The sequence below is a fragment of the Fundulus heteroclitus genome, chromosome 6 (genome assembly GCF_011125445.2).
Source record: "Fundulus heteroclitus isolate FHET01 chromosome 6, MU-UCD_Fhet_4.1, whole genome shotgun sequence".
Taxonomy (NCBI): Eukaryota; Metazoa; Chordata; class Actinopteri; order Cyprinodontiformes; family Fundulidae; genus Fundulus; species Fundulus heteroclitus.
The window spans coordinates 13521649-13542466 of record NC_046366.1 but is presented as its reverse complement, the minus strand read 5'-3'; the positions used below and the strand labels follow the sequence as shown (position 1 = coordinate 13542466).

At 40.6% G+C, this 20818-nt stretch overlaps 2 protein-coding genes across 2 annotated transcripts; one reads left to right on the top strand and one right to left on the bottom strand.

Annotated features, from left to right (window-relative positions):
* Nucleotides 1–4334: 4334 nt before the first annotated feature.
* Nucleotides 4335–12934, bottom strand: mul1a (mitochondrial E3 ubiquitin protein ligase 1a). Its single transcript, XM_012853642.3, has 6 exons — nt 12836–12934; nt 11576–11717; nt 11088–11175; nt 10855–10975; nt 8127–8358; nt 4335–6474 (listed from the first exon to the last, which is right to left on the bottom strand). Exons 2-6 carry the CDS (start codon nt 11690–11692, stop codon nt 5956–5958), a joined length of 1077 nt encoding a protein of 358 aa, XP_012709096.2. The 5' UTR covers nt 11693–11717; nt 12836–12934; the 3' UTR covers nt 4335–5955.
* A 9-nt stretch (nt 12935–12943) lies between these two features.
* alg3 (ALG3 alpha-1,3- mannosyltransferase) lies at nt 12944–20189 on the top strand. The gene is made up of 9 exons (XM_012853641.3): nt 12944–13157; nt 15100–15199; nt 15307–15454; nt 15585–15745; nt 16522–16642; nt 16747–16952; nt 17431–17507; nt 19229–19373; nt 19460–20189. Exons 1-9 carry the CDS (start codon nt 12977–12979, stop codon nt 19638–19640), a joined length of 1320 nt encoding a protein of 439 aa, XP_012709095.2. The 5' UTR covers nt 12944–12976; the 3' UTR covers nt 19641–20189.
* Nucleotides 20190–20818: the final 629 nt, after the last annotated feature.

Here is a 20818-nt window from a genome sequence, read left to right as displayed (position 1 = left end):
CAGGCTAAACAAAAAGAGGTTAAAGAAGTTCTCACCTTCAATTCCTGGCGTTCAGTTTTCTGCAAACAGCATTATTAGGTCAGAATGCTAAAGAACGTAAAATAATTGTTTCTTTTTTGAAACACAGTAAACGATATGGTGTTATTGGACTAGACAAGTCCTGCGTGTTTGTCTGCTCAGTGATTTAATGGGCTGTACAATGAACCCAGAGCTAGCACTGAAAGGACACGTTCTGCTTTTCAAAAATTTCAATTAAACTGATCAAACAGGAAAATCCCCGGCAAGTAAAGAAAGTTTGCAAGTTCACTTGAGATGGTGTAAAATAAATCAGATAGGTTAGTATCTGCTGATACTGCTGATCTCTGACTGAGAGTGATTTAAACAGAGACAATACTTCACCGTACAAAATAACTAAAACTGTCACATAATTCAGCTGTAACTGTGTTTTCAGTCAGAAACATCTGTGCAAGTCTTGTAAATATCTTGTAAAAACACCTGCTGCTGTTGATCACACACAATACTTTTTTTGCTGGAATAATTAAAGCTAGTTAAGCACATTACTCTAATCTGATACCCCACTAGTACTATCCAGTAAAATCAGCTATTCTTTTCCAAATGCACTTTAACATACATTATTTCCTTGGGTGTTGTTTGAGGATAAAAAGTAAAAAAAAAAAAAAAAAAAATCTTTTAATTTTCTTGGTTTTTGGAGTTCAGCCTGCTTAGGCTTACTGAGAGTAAAGATTGTATTTTCTTTGAAACAATCAGTTCAGCGCTCAGTGGTGTTTTTTTTTAACGCAGTAAAGCCCATGCATGATTAATAAACAGAAGGGAGATTTTGTGTAAGGCGTCTATGAACTAATATTTGAACCACTCCAATCTGAATTTATGCTTTACTGGAAATTAAGCAGTTAATTTTACGCATCTTCACTTTGAGGATCCATAAAATTGTTGTGAAATCCCCAAAACTCCACGAACTTCATGCAGTTATCTAAAATAAAACACTGCAGATTTTTATCCCGTGTCATAAATCTGAACGTAAAACAGTCCTTGGCAAGAGCTTGCAGCTGTGTGATGTGCGTGTTAGCAATCTCAAAAGTTAGTTTTCAAGCGAGTCAAATGTAAAATTGTAACAGAATTTAGTTTTTGGATCATTAGTCTACATTGAAGGTTTATCTTTTTGTCTTATTTGGTTATTGCTGAGCTGCCCACTGTCAGGATTTATCTATGCAGTTCTTGGAAGGGCAGCAGGATTCAGGGGCACAACGCCAGACTCAAATGAACAAAAGCCGCATCAACTCCATTCATTATGCAAAACTAAGAACGTTTCTAGTTTTGTCTTTGTGAATCAAGATTCCTCATTTCTAACCAAAACGTGTTTCCCTTGATCCTCTCCCTGCCTCGCTCTCTCCAGGGACAGAGCTCTCCGTCTGTTGGTGAGAAGAGAAACACTGCAGTCACACTGCTGTCAGAAAGTAGGTCAACCTATCCCACATTTCACTGCATGCCCAAAGCAGATGGGTGACAGCGGTAATTGGCATCAGGGGCCGAGGCGTGCTGCGATGGCTCTGTCTCCTGAGATAATGCATCTCTGCAGGGGTGGCTGTGTGAAAAAAACCTGGCGAGCGTAGTCAAAGCGAAAGGGAAACAGCTCCCCGCGCTGGCCTGAACTGTAAGGAGCAGAAGCACATAAGGTCATGAAAAGTTGGGATTTTCAAAGATTTATCAGAACTTTTCTCTGCAGAGATGGACCGGTGCCATTTCTATTTAAGGCCCTATTGTGCTGCTAAACACTGAATTAGCCTCCATCTGCTGTGCCTTTGGCTGACGCTCTGTCTAACTCCGTTTGGATGCAAAATACTTTGACAGACAAGAACTGCGTTTTACCCAAAGCAATGTAAGAAGTTTATTCATTTTTAAATAGCACACAAAATGATATTTTACTTCAAAGTGTTTTAAACAGTCTGCTGTGCCCCTATGATCACAATTCATGGTCTGCTCCTATTAAGCAAAGCCAATTAGGGAGTAATCATGTTCTCTACATAGCTTGACAGCCATCAGGGCCAGTTAAACTGTGTGATAATTGCATGTGATGTGGGAACGTCCACTGGAGTCAGGGTCTCCCCTCCCTGTCAGTCAGAACTGGACTGTTTCACGGACTTAAAGTGGGCAAAGAGGGACACCTAGTGGTAGAGACAGCAACGGCGGGAAATCGTTTTTTTTATTTTAAAATGTAATTCATTTAATACAGAGATGAAGCAGCACTTTGTTCTTAAAGCACCAGTACACAGAATCATCTCTTTACAGAATTAGTTTAAGATGAAAATGTTAACCAAAAGGAGTCAGTCTGAGGGAATATTTAACTTTTTCATGCCCTGTGATTTCTGTAACGGCACTAACACAGCTGCTCTTCTTCACAGCTGCTTGTGTGTTAGGTGAATTTGTTAGATTGAGCTCTTGTCTTAGTTGATCAGGAGTTGTGAGATGCTTTTTCATGATCTTGGTGGTCCGCTCTTTTCCTGTGCAAATCTCAAATCTACCAGCTTTTTCTCGAAGTTCACTTTTTACGCGTGTGCTTCTGAGTTCATATTTGTAGGTGGCCTCTCATCCACCCACTGTTTTCAGAGTGTACTTAGTGCTTGTTAGAAGAGGCAGAAATAGTATGCTCAGACTCACTACACTGCCAGAAAGCATAGAAATGAAATGCATCGATCACATTTTTCAACTGTCTTTCCAAGCCAATTTCTTTTCTTAATGTAAAAACTTGCAGTGATTTGACTTGTTGGGTCGTTTACCTGTAAATATAAAGATTATCATTTATATATATCTCAATGCATTGATGTTTAGGTTAGCTTAAAATAAATAACACAATTTGTCTAACTCTGGTGAACATGCCATGGGTTGTTGCAAACAGAGTTTTTAATACGGCGGTGTGGCTTTACTGCACAGGGCCACACAGCTTGGGGGGCCAGTGCAATGCTGAAAATTAAAATGTTATGCAGCAGCATAAAGAAGGTATCCTTAGTTTAAACTAGGCTCTTCCAGTCAATGGTGGGTGGGCATACGAACAACTGAGGCGTCTGATTCATAGCGAAATTTCTATATTATTTAGGGAGCGTAGACATTAGTTGATCATCTCAATTTCAAAATCTTACATATTTAGACTTAATTAGTAAGGATAATAAAAAAAGAGAAAATTGCTCGATATCATTACAAATGCTGCAGATTTTGTTTGTTGTTTTGTTTTTTGAAGACATGGGGCTCTTTCTAATAAACTGCTGTGGGTGACACCTGCTGCTTTTTGCTAGGAAAAGGAACCCAAGGCAACAGATTTAGCCCGGCCCACTAAGACTGGACAGTGAAATTGGAAAATGATTGCCTGGTCAATAGGCCTCTGTCCGCTGCCTCATTCAGACGGTAGGAAAAGCATTTGTGCAACTGCTTAGCCGGCTGCTGGTGGTGTAACAAAGTGGGAAAAACCTTTTCCTCATACTCTGAGCCCCTTATGCCAGGCAAACACGTATCACACATCACAGCCTACCCAAGTATTGTTGTGGGCTCTTTATCACCTCAGTGCACCCGGCTATCGATGACAAGTTTTTAGTAGAATAATTCACAATGTCACAATGCTCAACCCATCGCAGAACATTTTTTTTTAAATCTTAAAATTAGTTCACCGAACTCCAATGGTCTCCGGATCTCAATCCAGTAGATCACCTTTGGGATGTGCTGGAAAAAGATTTACATTGTGGTTATTGAGGCCACAACCTTGGCAGCTACTGTGCAAAGCCATGTTGTCAATGCCCAAACTTTTTAAACCAATGCAAATAAGATGTAAAGCAGTTCTAAAGGCCAAAACTAGGTCTGCTCATGTACCTCCATTGGTAATGAGCCTAATACGATGGCATTACCTGCATTACTCCTTTGTTTCCCAGTAACATCCCTGTTTCATGAGATCCAAAGTATCACCTTTACATGGTACATATGAAACCTGAGTTCATCCGTTTATTAGTTTAGTTGCTTAGGAAAAAAAAAACATTATCAGATTGGTTCATGTAAAAATACATAGAGAAGCATCTGAACTTAAAATTGAAATTTTCTTGAAATCATTGTCAAATATATTTTGATTTTAGCTTTGTAACTGTAAATGGGGGGGTGGGGCCTACTGAGAGTTTTCCCTGCTTCCAGCCCCTCCAGATTGCTCGACTCAAATATAAAGTAAAATGGTTTGATAAATTAGTCAGACCTTTCCTGTATGTTAGTTAGATTTTAGACGCGTGTCTAAGTTTGATGGAACAAGCACGTATGCAAAACATGTTGTGTATAGTGCACAATTCTAACTACAACAGTAAAACCTTTATTGTTTTTAATCAGGTTAAAACCAAACGTATACAGCACAGTTCTAACACTGATACAGCAGCAGCCTTCTTTTCTTCATAAGGCACATTTACCAAAAATAAACATCTTTATTGCTAAAAAAAATGCCCAGGTTTTTCAATCTTCTTGTCACAAGCAGTTATAGTAATAATATATTTTTGCTAACGCACTTTGAATTTTACAATCTCGGGTTTGTAAGATTTTGCAAGTGCTACAGGAGGTCAAAAGTGAGAAAAAGACAAACAATCCCTAAAAGCAGCACATTGAAAAAAAATAATTTAAAGGCTATAGCACTTTTAAAAAAAAAGAGTTTTCAGTTCTTTCTTAAAATGCTCCACAGTCTGTGGCTCAGTTAGTTGGGTAGAGCGTTTCAGATACGAGGTGAGGAAGAGCAGAAGGCAACGTCGCCCATGGTGTAGAGTTGAGTCCAGGGGGGGATGGAGACGGTGTGGGTTTCTTCGAACCAAGTTGATGACTGAGGTAGGATGGAGCAGTGGTGGGTAAGCAGGGGCACCTTGTATTCTATCCACAGTGGTAGCGGTACCCAGGGGAGGGATGTTTTGTACTGACTTTTCTGGATGAGTTTGGTTGGTGCTCTCCAGCACCCCTCGCGACCCCATGATGGATAAGCGAGTCAGAAAATGGATGGATGGATGGATGGTTGGTTGGTGCTCTGTCTAAAAATGCATTGCAGTAATTGAGTTTGAAGATGTTTAGTCACGGAAAACTGGAGTTCATCCATGCTCTTAACTCCTCAATGCAGGTGGTGAGAGCGGATACTGACGATGTAAAGGCCGAACAAAGTGGGGCCAAGGACTAAGCCCTGAGGGACCCAGCAGTGGACTGGCTTCCCCAATGGAGATTCTGATCTCTCAGAAGACATGAGCGAAACCAATCCAGAGCTGCGTTAGTCAGCCTGTGGTGTATTGAAGCTGACGGAGTAGACTGCCATGGTCCACTGTGGCAAATGCTGCTGTCAGGTCTATGGGGGTCAGCAGGGAGGGACTCAGCATCAGTCCCCATCATGAGGTCGTTTGGGACCCTAACCACTGCTGTTTCTCTGCAAAAGCCTGACTTGAATTTCTCATGACAGCAAGGTGGTCATCTAGGCATGCTGCAATGACCTTTTCCAAAACTTTAGACAAGAACTGAAAGTTCTCAATAGGCCTGTATGTCTTAAGCTTTTCTGCATTGAGGGTGGCTTTTTTTTTTTTGGAGAAGAGGTTTGATAATGGCAGTTTTCAGGGCTAGTGGAACAGCCTGAAGGGAACAATCGATAGATAAGACCAGGGGACTAATGAAATAAATGTTTGCTTTTAGTAGCACTGTGGGAAAAGGGTGAGGTGCACAATTTTATCCATTTGCTGCTGTCAATTTCCTCTGATATAAAGCAGTGATCTGCTTTACATGAGGAATCAGCTGAGGAATCTGAGCCTGGGAGATGGGAGTTGGTGAAGGTGCAGTTTCACATCGTACCTCGCTAAATGAAAAAAAAAAAAAAAGAAGTTTGTAAGTCTTTTTAACTCAGATTTATTTTAGAGCCTTAGTGCGCTGGGGTCAAATGGTCACACAGGTGCGCTACGGCTGGTAGAACGGCAGAACCCGGACAATGTTCTGTCGACAGATGGGGCACGTTTTTTGCGGGAGGGCTTGGAAGCAGACGTAGCAGCAGCACACGTGCGCACAGTCTAACAGGATGCAGTCCCTTGGTTCACTGAGACAGATCACGCAGACGTTCTCCACATGATTGCTGTTAGCTCCATCCTGAGGACCCTCTGCGTTGGCTCTGTTTGCACGCAGTCTTGCGGCTTCAGCCTGCTGCCGCGCAAACTCCCTGATTTCTCGCTCCTGTTTCCAGCGAACTTGTACGGTGCGGTAGAAGCGTAGGCCAGCCCAGAAGAGGACCGCTGTCCCCGCCAAGGCAGAGACGACGGCCAGCACCTTCCACCAAACGGCTATGGTGTCCGTTTCATTTCGCAGGGTCTCAAAGTCTGCCAAGCTCAAGAAGTACGGTGAATTATCAGAGGGGGGCCGAAGAGTCAGAGTGCCGTCTGTGTCTAGGGTCAACTCGCCGATGCCGGTAAGAGTGGTGCCCACCTAGAAAAGAGTTTAGGATTGTGGTCAAAAATACAGCTGAAACCAGAAGTTTACATACACTATATAAAAAGACACAAGCTGTTTTATCTCACAGCCAGACATGAAATCTGAATAAACCGTTATGTCCGTTAGGTTTACCAAAATTATTTCTATTTTCTAAATGACGGTAGTTCTCCAACATTGTTTTATTACTATCTTAAAAGGTCAGAAGTGTAAATGAATTTTTGTTAATATTTGGTACCTTTGCCTTTACACTGTATGACTCGGTTCAAATGTTTTGTTGGTTAGCTTTCCACAAACGTTGGCAGGAACTTTGGGCCATTCCTCCAGACAGAACCAGTGTAACTGAGCCAAGTTTGTAGCTCCGCCCATACATTTTCAACAGGATTGAGATCAGGGCTTTGTGATGACCATGCCAAAACATTGACTTTGTTATCCTTAAGCTACTTTGTAACTAGTTTGGCTGTATGCTTTGGGTCATTGTTCGTTTCGAAGACCCATCTGCGCCCAAGCTTTCATTTTCCTACTAAATCCTTGAGATGTTGCTTCAGAAGTTCCACCTAATGTTCTTTTCTCATGATGCCGTCTATTTCTGTGCAGTGCACCAGTCCCTCCTGCAGCCAAACAGCCCCACATTATGCTGCCACCGCTGTATTTCACAATTGCGATGGTGTTTGCTTGAAATCTTCCCCCTTCATCCTCCAAATGTAACCATGTTCATTGTGGCCAAACAGTTCAATTCTAGTTTCGTCAGACCACATGTCTCCAAAAATGTATTTCCTTGTCCCTGTTTGCATTTGCAAGGTGCAATTTGTCTTTTTTGTGTTTCATATTGGAGTAATGGCTTCTTCCTGGCAGAGCAGCCTTTCAGCCCATGTTGGCACAGAACTCGTTTCACTGTGGATATTGACACACTTACCAGCTTTAGCCGCCATCTTCACAAGGTCTTCTGCTTTGGTTCGTGGGTTGGTATGCACACGTCAGACCAAAGACGGTTTATCTCTGAGACACAAACCCCGTCTCCTTCCTGAGCAGTATGATGGCTGGACAGTCCCGTGGTGTTTTTACTTGCATACAATTGTTTAAAAAGGTGAATGCGGCACCTTCAGGCATTTAGATGTTGCCCCCAAGGTTGAACCAGACTTCTGCAAGTCCACAATTGTCTTCCTGATATATTGGCTGATTTTGTTTTTACTTTCCCCATTATGTTACACAAAGAGGCAGAATGTTTTAGGTGTGCCTTCAAAACATCCACAGGTGTGTTTCAAATCAAATCAATTGTTGTCAATAAACCAATCAGAAGCTTCCAAAGACATGACATCATCGCCGGGCATCCCCAAATCATTTAAAGCCATCGTGATCTTAGTGTATGTAAACTTCTGAATATGAAGAAAGTAATACATTATTGTCAAAAATAAATCACATTATTCTGGCTTTTAGCAAATAGAAATAATTTTGGTAATTTTCACAGACCTAAAATAAGAAAAGGTTTATTCAGATTTGATGTCTGACAGTGAGGGAGAAAAAAAGTTATGTATATTTTTATATAGTGTATGTAAACTACTGGTTTCAGCTGCATTTGGTTTAGTAGGAAACGTCAAAACCATGCAACTCCTAAATGTAAGACGTGTTAGATTCATCTAACCACTGACCTTAAGCATTTCTTCAATCTCCAGGTGACCTTTGGACTTTTCTCCGCTGAGGTAAATTCCTACAAGCTCTCCCAAACCATAACTGGCCAGATGAAATTTCTCATTGGTAATCTCTGTGTACACGCCATCCGCTTGCAGAGGGGACTGGACTTTGACGGCAGCCTGGTCTGATCCAACCAGAACAAAGGGCACCATATTCACTCTTTGGTGTAAGATGCGTTCTGATTCCATCCTGTAACAAAACAGAGAGGGAGAGGAAGCGGCTCTCTTTAGCAAAAAATAATGTAACGCTCTTATTAAGTGCGCAGGTCTGACTGCAGGGCTTAGTGTTAACCACTTTATAAAATCAGAAATAGGTACGGCATGGAGTCGTGATTGGGTGGATAATTGATGCAACTGATGCAAAGAGCTTTGTTTGTATTGCTATTTATTGCAGTAGAAATAATAATGATAATAATAATGACAATAATAATAATAATAATAATAATAATAATAATAATACTAACAAAAACTAAACAAAAAGTAAATTGTTCAAAAGAAACAAAGACGGGGGAAAAACCCAACCCAATCGAAAAAATAATAATACTTCAAAACTAAATGTAGTTCAAAAGTCCAAGAGCAACGGGAGAATTGTTCTTTCCTTTTAGATACTCCCTTAGAGTTTATTTTGTTTCCTATGTGGAAAGTGTCTCTTTTCCTACCACCAGGTGGTGTGTGGGTAGCTCGCCATCCTCCGTTGAAGGGGGAGGAAAAAAAACCTGACCGTCGAGTAACGGATTGTCTGAGGAAGTGGATGTTACTTGTTCTCATCAGAAGGTAAATCAGGCATCAACAAAGCCCAACCGCAGATCCTCGAATTTTAGGGATGAATTTGTTCAGCGATGAGTCGATTTGGAGATTTGAGATTGTTTTGTTAACAACCGACGCCACAACCAACAGTGAGCAGCAGCACAGTGGAAAACCCGGAAATACACATGAGGTTCCCAGCTGTTAAAGGGACGGCTTAAAGGGAAGGTGGTTGGGGCGTGGCGGTCACGTGGGTTACAATAAACTAGATATATGAACAAAGATTTAAAAATGCATGATGATATCATTGATATCAATGAGCTTACAAGTGCAAGGTCAGGCCTAACAAAGCACTTAAATACTGTGCCTTGCAAAAGTATTTCAAAACGTTGCAACGTTCCTTTCTCCATGCTTCTCCATGCTTTTTTGTTGCATCATAGATGAAAACTTCAAGACCTTAATCTGGTCTTCAGAACAACAGTTACAAAGAGTGCAACATAAATCCTTAAGGATCCTTAGTTTAGGCTCCTAAGGTTTACTTATACCCATAAAGCAAGACCTAACCGATACCTGAGGTCTTTTATTCCCTTAGCTGTTAGGTTTTTTAAATATTTCTAATAATTTGTGCTGGCTGAATTTCTGATATCATCCTGTAAATGTTGTTACAATGTTTTGGGAGAATATATATATATATATATATATATATATATATATATATATATATATATATATATATATATATATATATATATATATATATATATATATATATATATGAATTATAAGTAAAAAGCAGTCATCCAAAGAAATCATTGAAGAGTAATAAAGTATTTGGTAAAACTGAAGTACTAGTAACATCTGATACAATTTGCTAATTTGCACAAAAATACTAAGCTTATGTGAAAAAATAAAATATGTTTTGTCCACAACATAACGCTTTTGATACCAATCCTAAATAACGCATATGTTTTGAACAATGCAAAGTTCCTCCAGTGACCACATATAGTATTTACTGTATATTCACTGGACCTGCAGGTAACACAGCGTGATAACATTACGACAGTGAAGTCTCAATTTATGATGTCGTAAGTTATGTAGGTATGTTTGTGGGCCTGTCTGCATTTTATTTTGTTAAAATGTGTTTCTTCTTCATTCAGTGAAGTGTAGGTGAGTAGAGCAGCTGGTAATATTACTTCAAAATAATGTCACTCCTGTAAAACTAAAACGTAAGGTCCAATATAATTACTCCTAAAAGTAAATTTTTCTACTCAAGTAAAAAAAATCTGAGTAAGTGCAGCTAGATACTAACCACTGCTGTATGTGAGAATATGAAAAGGGGGAATATGAAAATACGTAGGGGGACGCAGCAACCATGGATGTGGCAGCATCATGACGTGGGGATACCTTTCTTTAGCAGTCACAGGAAAGCTGGTCCGAAGGTACATTTAATATAACCCCATTGTTTATTTAAATGACGGAATATATTATATAAATACATATAAAATAAACATTTTAAAACACAAGCATTGTCTGGCTAGAATATCAGGTTCTCAGAGCTCCATGCATTACACGTGCACCATTCATCATTCACACGACTGTCCTGTCAGCTTCCTCAACTGCTTTTTTTTCTTATGTGTGTGTTTGTGGGGGATTCCTTTAACTTTTGGTGGGAAACCTCTCATTCCTTCTGGTCTCCCTCCTTCTTCAAATTGTCTATCTGAAGTCAAAGCCTCAGGAGTTTCAACATGTAGCTCCGTGTGAGACTGTCATCTAGTGTTTAAAACTGCAGTTCTTTCAATGTTGCCATGTGTGCTTTTACCTCTGATTTACAAATTTAATAAACTCATATCTTTTCCAAAAAAAATAAATAAAAAATACATATGAAGACACATTTTGAAAATTGATACCCTACTAAGACCTTCCATTGGAGGCTGACTCTCACCATGTGCGGGAAATGTTGCTCCACACCAGCCTGTGCTCCTTTATTGTAAATTTTTGCAACACGCCAGAAATCTCTTTGTGAAACTGGCTCTTCAGAGGCTCGTCCACTGGTTTAACCGTACCTATATGTATATAAACACACCCAGGAGCAAAGAATATGAGCCATAAATGTCGTCCACTGCACTAAAACAAAGCATTCACCTCCTGTCTGTATCAAAACGGGCGAGTTATTACCTTCAACCACAACATACTGCAGGCAGCCCCCAGGAGTGACGTTCAAAAGGTCTTTGAGTTTTCCATCTATACTCAGGTGTGGAGCGTTCTGAAAAAAAAAGACAAACAAACTGGTAAAATATGCTCTACAGAAAAACTGCTAACAAGTGCAAGTTCCCAAACAAGGCTGTACTTTCAACCGTCTCAGCAAAAGTATATTCTTTTTATTTTATTTTTTACTTTTTTCTATAGTTTTTTTTTTATATATATATATTACCTACTGTTATGCTCAACATGCCTACGGTAGTCATAAAGATTATATTTTCTTTTAAGCTTGTCAAGATTGCATGTGATGACTTTCTGACAACAGACAGCATCAGACAACCTGGATCATTTGCAATCAACAAAGGTTCAAAACACTCTTAAAGCATGAGCGGTCAGACTTTCCACTAATACTACTAAAGTATGTTTCTTTAAAAAAAAAAGAAGAAAGAAAAGGAAACACTAACTTCAAGTTTTTTGACAGTTTTCCGGCTTTGTTTGTGTAGATAGAAGAAGACGCCTGAGAGGCCTAAGCTGGCCCCAAGGCACACTGCCTCTGTAAGGCTCAGAGAAAACCCATCCATTCTCCCTGGGGGTCCTATCACAGCTCTGAAACCAGAAAGGGAAGCACACATAACAGATAAAACAACTGCCATCTACAGAGAGCAGGCACTGCAAGACTATGGTAACAATGCTAACAATGGTAGGTTTCCCACTGAATTTCGACTGAGCAATCTTTGTTATTCTTAATAACAGAAATAGTAACACAGCCTTCTGGGACATTTAAATTTTATTGATTTTCTTCAGCATTTTAGCCTTTTTGGGTTTAGAAAGATGAGGCGAGCAGTAAAACTGCACATTTGTGCATCCCCTACCCCCCCTCCAGTCGATTGCGGCAGATGGCTGCTCACACTGAGCCTGGCTCTGCTGCAGGTTTCTTTCTGTTTAAGGGAGGTTTTCCTTTCCACTGTCGCTACATGCATGCTCGGTATGAGGAAATGCTGCAAAATCATCAACAAAAAGAAAGCAACTGCCCACTGACACTAGTTCAGTTTATTGATTTGATAGGGACAAGCGTACAACAAGCATTACATTTATAACCAAGGCTAATTTGCAATGTTCGACCCTAGAAGGGCCTTTAAAAAGGAACATAAAAGAAAAAACACAAATTCACCCATTTAAAATCAGTTCCTTTAGCAACGACGTGCTCCTACAGGAGTCAATACCACAAGACTCGATCCAAGCTGCTGGGTTTCTTTACCTAGAAAACTTTTTTAATCAATCTGTCTGTGCGACCCGATAGAATTGACTTTGTAAAGTGCCCTGGAAAAAAAGGTGTTGTGTGTCGGCGCTATATAAACAACTGAAGTGTATTATTGCTACAGTCTGTAAGTTTGTGTCTAAAGACAGAAAGTTAGATTGTCTCCAAGACAGTGTTTTCTCTAAAACCTCAATAAATAGTGTGAAGTTGTGCTGTTTTGTGTGCGTGCCCTTTATCTACGATGCTATCATCTAAACATTTCTAGACTTTAAAGCCCCTTGCATTGTCTTTCTTGCTAGCTGCTATGCTAACGCTTTAAAGGAACCAGCAGTGACCTCTGCAGTCTATTTGCTTTGTAACGTAAAGTAACAATATGAGTCGCGACAATTAGGGGATACAAACACGCGTCCTTGAATAACCTAGTACAATTAGTTGTATAATTATTATCATTATTATTTTTTGTTACCTGGACGAAATGAAACCTGAGAAACCGACACATCTGCGTGAGCTACGTAACCCGTATCACGTGACGTAGGCAACGGAGCCGTCACGTGACGTCTCGGCCTTTCCTCCTCCTCCACGTCGCTTGTCGCTTCTGTGCGCAGAGATGGCAGGAGGTGTGCGGAGGAGAGGTCCCGCTTCCCCGTCCCCGCTGTGGGGCAAGCTCCAGGCGCTTTGGCAGGACAAGCATCTGGTCCTGTTCAAGACGGAGCACACGCTACTGGTCGTTTCGGTGCTGTGGATCCTGGAGATAGGAATCAACTTCTGGGTCATACAGAGAGTGGCATGTAAGTAGCCGCGCTGCTAGTTAGCATGCTCCTCTGTGGTCCCGTGTTTCTCAAGGCGTCCGGATGCTAAGTGGCTAGCATTAGCAAAGCGTCAACCGAACTCTACCACCTGTCGCTGGATTACACTCGGTTATGTCTCGGTGTCAAACGGGCACGTTTGTTTTAAGGAACAAATATATGGAGAAAATACATATTTTTAATTGGGGGTTAAATAATAATACTTCAGGATGCAAAAAACAAACAAACAAAGGAGTTGCTTTATAAATTAGACGTAACTTGTTTGAATTGTATAAGGTCTATTCATAGAATGAATGCACAAATGCATATTTAGAGATTATAAAGTGAATAACACATGTCTTATTCAACTACAGTAGTCCAAAAATAAAATGTTAACATAGAAATACAATCTAGACATAAGTGTGCAATATCCTCAGCTACGTCCATACAAAATGAATATGTACATGTTTTGTGCAAAAGTTATAACATAGTTCTCTTTTTTGTATTTGATGTAATGTTTGCGTAAAAAAATCTAGTTGTTTGAATGGCTTTATGTTAAATATAGCCTACTTTTCTTTAATTATATGATTTCCAGATGACTTGGAGATAGCCCCCCCCCCCCCTTTAAATATATCAACAACATTACTCAAGATTTATAGGAGAAAATATAATCTAGATTAGCACTCAAGGGACTTTCAGAGACATTAAATTCAAGTTAAGTTAAGTTCAGGTTAAAAAACTAAAGAAAATGTGGCCTGTTTTGTGGTTGTTTATGAAAATGTTACTCATTTGATCCGTCACAGAAGTTCTGACCAAAGCATATATATATATATATATATATATATATATATATATATATATATATATATATATATATATATATATATATATATATATAAAAGGAGTTGAGATCTATTGTGACTGCTATGACTATAACTCATATTATCATTAATATGAGTTATAGACATTACAATTATCAGAGGTGTCAGAGAGAATAAGTCTTGTTATTCTTTTGTGAGAGCAGTTGGATAAAAAGTATTTTTGTTCTAAATCGCAATTAATGCCTTGATTCCACGAAACTAGTGTTGTGCCCTACCAGCAAAACATCTAAGTGTTGTTGCTGAATGATTATAAAGCTGAATGATCATGATAAACTCGGGTTTCTTTTTTTTGCTCCATCCCAATATGCCCTCCACCCTTAATGATATTTAGCATCTCGGCTAATAGGAGTGGGAAACACAGATTTAAGCTTTTATTGTGACATGCTGTGATTGTATTATTAGAATGATAAACTTAATTATTAAAAGACTACTTGTAACTTCTTTGCGCTCTTTTTTTTTTTTAGGTAACTGTATGGCTATGACTGCATGTCATTTACCTGACTCCGCCAGATAGATTTGCTCCGCATATCCATCTGGAAACCTTCCGTTGAAGTAATTTTGGGAAGGGGCGAAAATACTGGTTAGCTGATTGGCCTATGTTGGTGATAGCCAAATGAACCAATCAGATTCGTCGTCGCTCGTAACAGAGCGACGACGAAAACACAACCACAAGCCAAGCTACTCTTGCTGCTGCAGGTAAAGGCTCGTTAGCTCAGCAAAGAAATACTCTGTAATTCCGATAAAACTTGCTCGATAGCCACGCTAACGCTAGTTTCATCGGCTGAAGCCGCCATGTTGTTTAGACTGAACTGACGCGCTTCCCGTTGCGTCACACCTCAACCCGCCTCAAAGCCAACGCTGATTGGACGTTCGTTTGGTGAACGGCTCCAAATTTTCTTCAACGGAGAGTATCCAGACTGATCTGCGAGTGAAACCTTGAAAGCTCGCGAGATCAGGATGGTCTCACGAGGCTAGCATGTCATAGCAATCATAGCCCCATTAACACAAATACTGCTCTTAAAAAACATGTACACACACAAATGAATATGATGCTATGCTGACAGACACGGAGATTGACTGGAAGGCTTACATGGATGAGGTGGAGGGGGTCATCAACGGCACCTACGACTACACCCAGCTTAAAGGGGACACCGGCCCTTTGGTGTGAGTTTTACCAAGACTTTTTTTATTTTTATTTTTTTTGGCAACGTAGGCCTCTCTTCCTTTCAGTCCAGGTCATGTTGATCTATTGATCCTCATGTGACTTGTAGGTACCCCGCTGGATTTGTCTACATCTTCGCAGCGCTGTACTACATCACCAGCCACGGGGTGAACATCCGCCTGGGCCAGTACATTTTTGCAGTCTTCTACCTCGTCACGCTGCTGCTCGTCTTCAGAATATACAACCGCACCAAGAAGGTCCGTTGGTCGTCTGGCAGAAACATCGGCTGCACCTTAAAACTTCAATTTGCCGTCTAGAACGTAAGAGGAAAGCGACTGCTCTACACCCGGATGCACTTTTATCGTTTTCTGACCTTGTTTCGCCCAGGTTCCCCCGTACGTGTTCTTCTTCGTGTGCTGTGCCTCATATCGGATCCATTCCATCTTCGTGCTGCGTCTCTTTAACGATCCGGTGGCCATGATGCTGCTGTTCGCAGCCATCAATCTCTTTATGGATGGATACTGGACCCTGGGCTGCGGTGTTTTCAGGCAAGTGTGAACCTTTTCCCAGAAGTGGTAGCAGCAGCTCATGTTAAGACTTCACCGTTTAAAGGCATACTATGCAACATTTTTCAGTTAATTAATGTGTTCCATACCGTTTTGGATGATTAAATGAGTCATTTCAGGTCGAACAAAGGTTTTCTCGGCCGCCCTGGTGGTGTGTCGGGGAAATACCGTATTTGCAATTGCAAGAGCTCTCGGCCCGCACCCACAGGCTCAGAAGTCTGGTGCAACACCGCGAGAGTCGGTCTTGCTTTACGGCGAGAACTCCATGTGTTTTTGCCCTGCCATTCACTATATGCATGCGCGAAAGCAACAACAAAGAACCGCGTGTTAACGTCAAATAAACATGCAAGCATATCGAGTTTTTTTATTATTATTATTATTATTATTATTTATTTATTTTTATTTATTTTTTTTATGTTGGCAAGGCGGTAGCGGGAGTTTGGCGAGGCAGCGCTGCGGGAAACCCTGATATTCATACTTTTACTGTGTTAGTCATTGTTTGTACTGCCGTTTTTTCAACTTTTCGTTGCGTTCGCCTGTCTGCTAAGCTCACAACAACCACACCTGGCTTGACGGAGAAACCAGAACAGCTGAGCATCTTTATGACAGTGCACTTTTACTTTCGCCCTCTGGGGGGAGCCTCGCTGGAAAATCAACCCTGGTTGCATAGTATACCTTTAAGTGGATTCCGATTTATCGTAGCCTTTTGTGAAGTGATGTGATGAAATTACAGCTCAATCTTTCCCTCTTTCTGACAGTTTAGCAGTGTCTGTGAAGATGAACGTGCTTCTTTTTGCCCCTGGATTACTTTTCCTCCTTGTGTGGGAATTTGGTCTCATCAGAACGATCCCGAAGCTTTCCCTATGTGCAGCCATACAGGTGAATACTCCTTTTAACAGCAAACCTGGGAAAAAAAAAAAGACACTTGTGTTACTGATATAATTCAGCAACATTAATCCCAATATTTCTGTCGCTTGTTACAGCTTCTACTGGGCTTGCCTTTCCTATTGGATAATCCTGCTGGTTATGTGAGCCGGGCCTTTGACCTCGGCCGTCAGTTTATGTTCAAGTGGACGGTGAACTGGCGCTTCCTGCCAGAGTGGCTCTTCCTGAATCGCTACTTCCACTTGCTCCTGCTGGCCGCTCACCTCCTCACCCTCCTGCTCTTTGCTTTCCGCCGCTGGAAAAGGTGAGGAGGACCTCGGCTGTGCGGTAATGACACGTTAACCCGGGTTAACACGTCTTCAGAAACCCAGATTTCATCGATTTTTGTTTAGGGGACTTACAAATATGTAAATGCGTTGTCTGTATTTAGAGATGCACCGATCAGAAATCTGCGGCCCATTTCCAACCGCTGATGTTTATAAAACTGAGTTCTGGTGAATTCCAGTTTTGTCTTTATGAGATGTGATTTATTTTGATCCTTCACCAATTCTCTGTGCATCCCTGTTTGCATTTAAACCAGCAAACCTAGAATATGATTTATGATGTGATTTATACTTTGGGTTGTAATGTAAAAAATGCTACTTGTATGGCTGTACTTGTACCATAAAATATGAGTCAACAAAATGTCAGTGTTTAGTCCACTTTCAACTGCTTTGTGTTATTTTAGAGATTAACATGTTACTACGATTTGTTTTTCTGTAATTTCTGTTTTCTCTCACCAGACCAGGAGAAAGCATATTTGAGCTTCTTAAGGAACCGAGCAAGAGGAAAATCCCTGCTCAGAACCTCACTGTGGATCATATCCTTTCCTTAGCAGAATATATTCTTGGATTTGTTGGATGCAAATTAAATATATTTGACATTTCTATTGCAAAAGAAAATAAGCATGATTGTGTAATTTGTGACTTTACAAACAGTTTTTCCTTCAAACAAGCCTGCTTCTCATCCTCCAAGTCAATTCAATTCAATTCAATTCAATTTTATTTATATAGCGCCAAATCATGAAACATGTCATTTCAAGGCACTTTACAAAGTCAAGTTCAATCATATTATACAGATTGGGTCAGATTATACAGATTGGTCAAAAAAGTCCTATATAAGGGAAACCAGTTGATTGCATCAAAGTCCCGACAAGCAGCATTCACTCCTGGGGAACCGTAGAGCCACAGGAAGAGTCGTCTGCATTGTACATGGCTTTGCTGCAATCCCTCATACTGAGCAAGCATGAAGCGACAGTGGAAAGAAAAACTGCCCATTAACAGGAAGGAAAAACCTCCGGCAGAACCGGGCTCAGTATGAACGGTCATCTGCCTCGACCGACTGGGGTTACAGAAGACAGAACAGAGACACAACAAGAGAGACAAAAAAGCACAGAAGCACACATTGATCTAGTAATCTGTTCTACATTAGATGGTAGTAGCGGGTGAGCCTTCTTCTCTGGATGATGTCACAGTTAACAGAACGCCAGACCAGGTGTACCTACTATGAAGAAAAAAGAGAGAGAACAGAAAGTTAAAGCAGAAATTACAACACATAATGCATAATTGAAGAACAGTAGAACTCTATAGAGTGAGAAAATTAGATCCTGATATCCTCCAGTAGCCTAAGCCTATAGCAGCATAACTATAGAGGTAGCTCAGAGTAACATGAGCCACTCTAGTTATAAGTTTTGTCAAAAAGGAAAGTTTTAAGATTAGTCTTAAAAGTAGACAGGGTGTCTGCCTCACGGACCAAAACTGGGAGTTGGTTCCACAGGAGAGGAGCCTGATAGCTAAAGGATCTGCCTCCCATTCTACTTTTAGAGACTCTAGGTCTCTTAAGACCTAGAGTCTCTCAGACTCTTAAGTCTGTAATATTATCACGTCAGCCAGAACTGAATCTGCCTCCAGGGAGGGTCTTTTGTGTTTTTGTGTTATTCGTATAATTTCTACATTACACCATCACAGAAGAGAGATTATGGTTGCTTTCAGCTTCAGTTTGCAATATTACCACTAGATGTCACTGCATCCTTTGACCAACTTTAATGGAAAATCTTTTTTTTTTTGTTGTTGAAAATCCTATTTTTTCTCTTAAATGTTTATGAGTAATATGAATCATCTTTATTGTACTTGCAACATTTTTGTACATTGCAATAAAATGAGTCCTCTGCATGTCACCATGTACTTAGGGAGCAGTGGGCTGCCACAGTGTGGCACCGGGGAGCATTTCTGGAGCGGAGGGTCTGGCTATATCTTTTAACACAATTACCTTTTATTAAACTAAAATCTAAATAAGCTACCCTGGATTTTTGACTAACTCTTTTGCCTCGACGGCTAAACAAATCATATATAGGCCACCCAGCATTGCTTTTTGTTACCCGATCACTTTCACAGCTCTTAACCTGGTTTAATACTTCAGATTTAAAATATATTCGTAACTCCAAGCTGTGCGTGACGTAAATGTTTCAAAGTGCCTAAAAATGATTGCATGACAGTCATGAAATCCCTTCCTTTGTGCTGTCAGTCCTTAACATCCAGCCACAGATAGTGTTGATCCTCTTCACGTCTAACTTCGTCGGCATGTGCTTCAGCCGCTCCTTGCACTACCAGTTCTACGTGTGGTACTTCCATACGCTGCCTTACCTGCTGTGGAGTGGAGGAGTCAAGAAGCTGGCCCATCTGCTCCGGTAAGGTGGATTCTCTAAATCTGCAGCCCAAACTTGTGCTGAAGTGTCATGGGAATAATAATGTTTCACGTTATTCTGGTGTGCAGGGTACTGATCCTGGGACTGATTGAGCTTTCGTGGAACACCTATCCCTCGACTAACAGCAGCTCCGCAGCCCTCCACGTCTGTCACCTCATCATCCTCCTCTGTCTGTGGCTGGCCCCGCCCCTGACCTCTGCCCCGACAGAAAAGCAAGAACATACAGCCGATAAGGACAAGCGTCACTGAGCCTGACCGAACAGGACGTTTGATCGGATGCTGAGCAGCCCCCCCCGCTATGTTCCTCTCTTTGACCGGCACGGCGTCCTTGCAGAGAGAAGTCGCTGTGAGGCTGCTGCCAGGCGGATACAAGGAGCCGTTTGATGCCGCTCATCTTTGATCGTGCTTTAAGTCATTCAAACCCAGATATGTGCACACTGCTGTGGGTTGCAGTCAGAGAGATGACAACAGAAATTATGGATTCTCAGGTGTCTTTGTTACATAATTGGAAGTTTTAAAGTACTGTGTAAAAAAAAAAAAATCATGGCTATTTAGAGATAAGTTGCTTTTTCAAAAGAAAAACTGCCCTGATTCTATTAAAAGCAGTGCATGGTCTATATTTATTTGCATACGAATGAACATTTGTGCATATACAGAATGTGAGAGATTAAGGTCAAGATCCAGAGAGCTAAAGCTAGACCCAGAAGCATTAAATTAACTGCAATTTGTTCAAGGCCTGAACATCTGTTGTATTTTTATGCAATACTGAAGATAAAATAAACAATTAGGTTTACCTGCCTGGATTTGTAATTAACACATTACATTGATGTTATTCGGGACACAAAAACTAATAATACTTTGAAAATATGATTAAGTCTCAAGTCAAAGTCATCTAAACAAGGGAGTTGCTGATCATTCTCTCCTTGGCCTTTATGGTTTTGTACTGAACTGTGTTATGAGCCACAGGGTTTGAGTTTCAGTCCAACTATGCAAGAATTCATACCTACCTTGACCTTTTATTTATAATAAATTAAATAATTTTCACTTTCTGTGACATGTTCTTCAAGGACGATGCAGGTATATGTAAAAGAAATTGAATATTGCATAAAACTGCATTATTAGTAATTTCAGAAAGTGAAAGGTATATAGAGAAAAATGTTTCCAGCGTTTATTTCTTGTAATTTTGATGATTATATACTTTAAAGGTAAAGAAAACCCCAAATTCATCCATCCATTCATTCTCTAACACGACTATCCCTTGTGGGGTCGTGAGGGGTGCTGGTGCCTACCTCCAGCTGTCAATGGGCGAGAGGCGGGGTACACACTAGACAGGTCGCCAGTCTATCGCAGGACCCCAAATTCAGTGTCGCATAATCAAAATATGACAGAAGACCAATCAAAAAATTATGTGCAAAGCACAAATGTCA

What these genes read in the sequence shown, in the direction of transcription:
- mul1a (XM_012853642.3), bottom strand. Translation starts at nt 11,692, where the DNA reads ATGGATGGGTTTTCTCTGAGCCTTACAGAGGCAGTGTGCCTTGGGGCC. An exon ending in GCAGTATGTTGTGGTTGAAG is followed by an intron (nt 10,976 to 11,087) that starts GTAATAACTCGC and finishes ATATACATATAG; the next exon opens with GTACGGTTAAACCAGTGGAC. An exon ending in AGATTGAAGAAATGCTTAAG is followed by an intron (nt 6,475 to 8,126) that starts GTCAGTGGTTAG and finishes ACTCTTTTCTAG; the next exon opens with GTGGGCACCACTCTTACCGG.
- alg3 (XM_012853641.3), top strand. Translation starts at nt 12,977, where the DNA reads ATGGCAGGAGGTGTGCGGAGGAGAGGTCCCGCTTCCCCGTCCCCGCTG. An exon ending in TATACAACCGCACCAAGAAG is followed by an intron (nt 15,455 to 15,584) that starts GTCCGTTGGTCG and finishes TGTTTCGCCCAG; the next exon opens with GTTCCCCCGTACGTGTTCTT. An exon ending in AAGCTGGCCCATCTGCTCCG is followed by an intron (nt 19,374 to 19,459) that starts GTAAGGTGGATT and finishes TCTGGTGTGCAG; the next exon opens with GGTACTGATCCTGGGACTGA.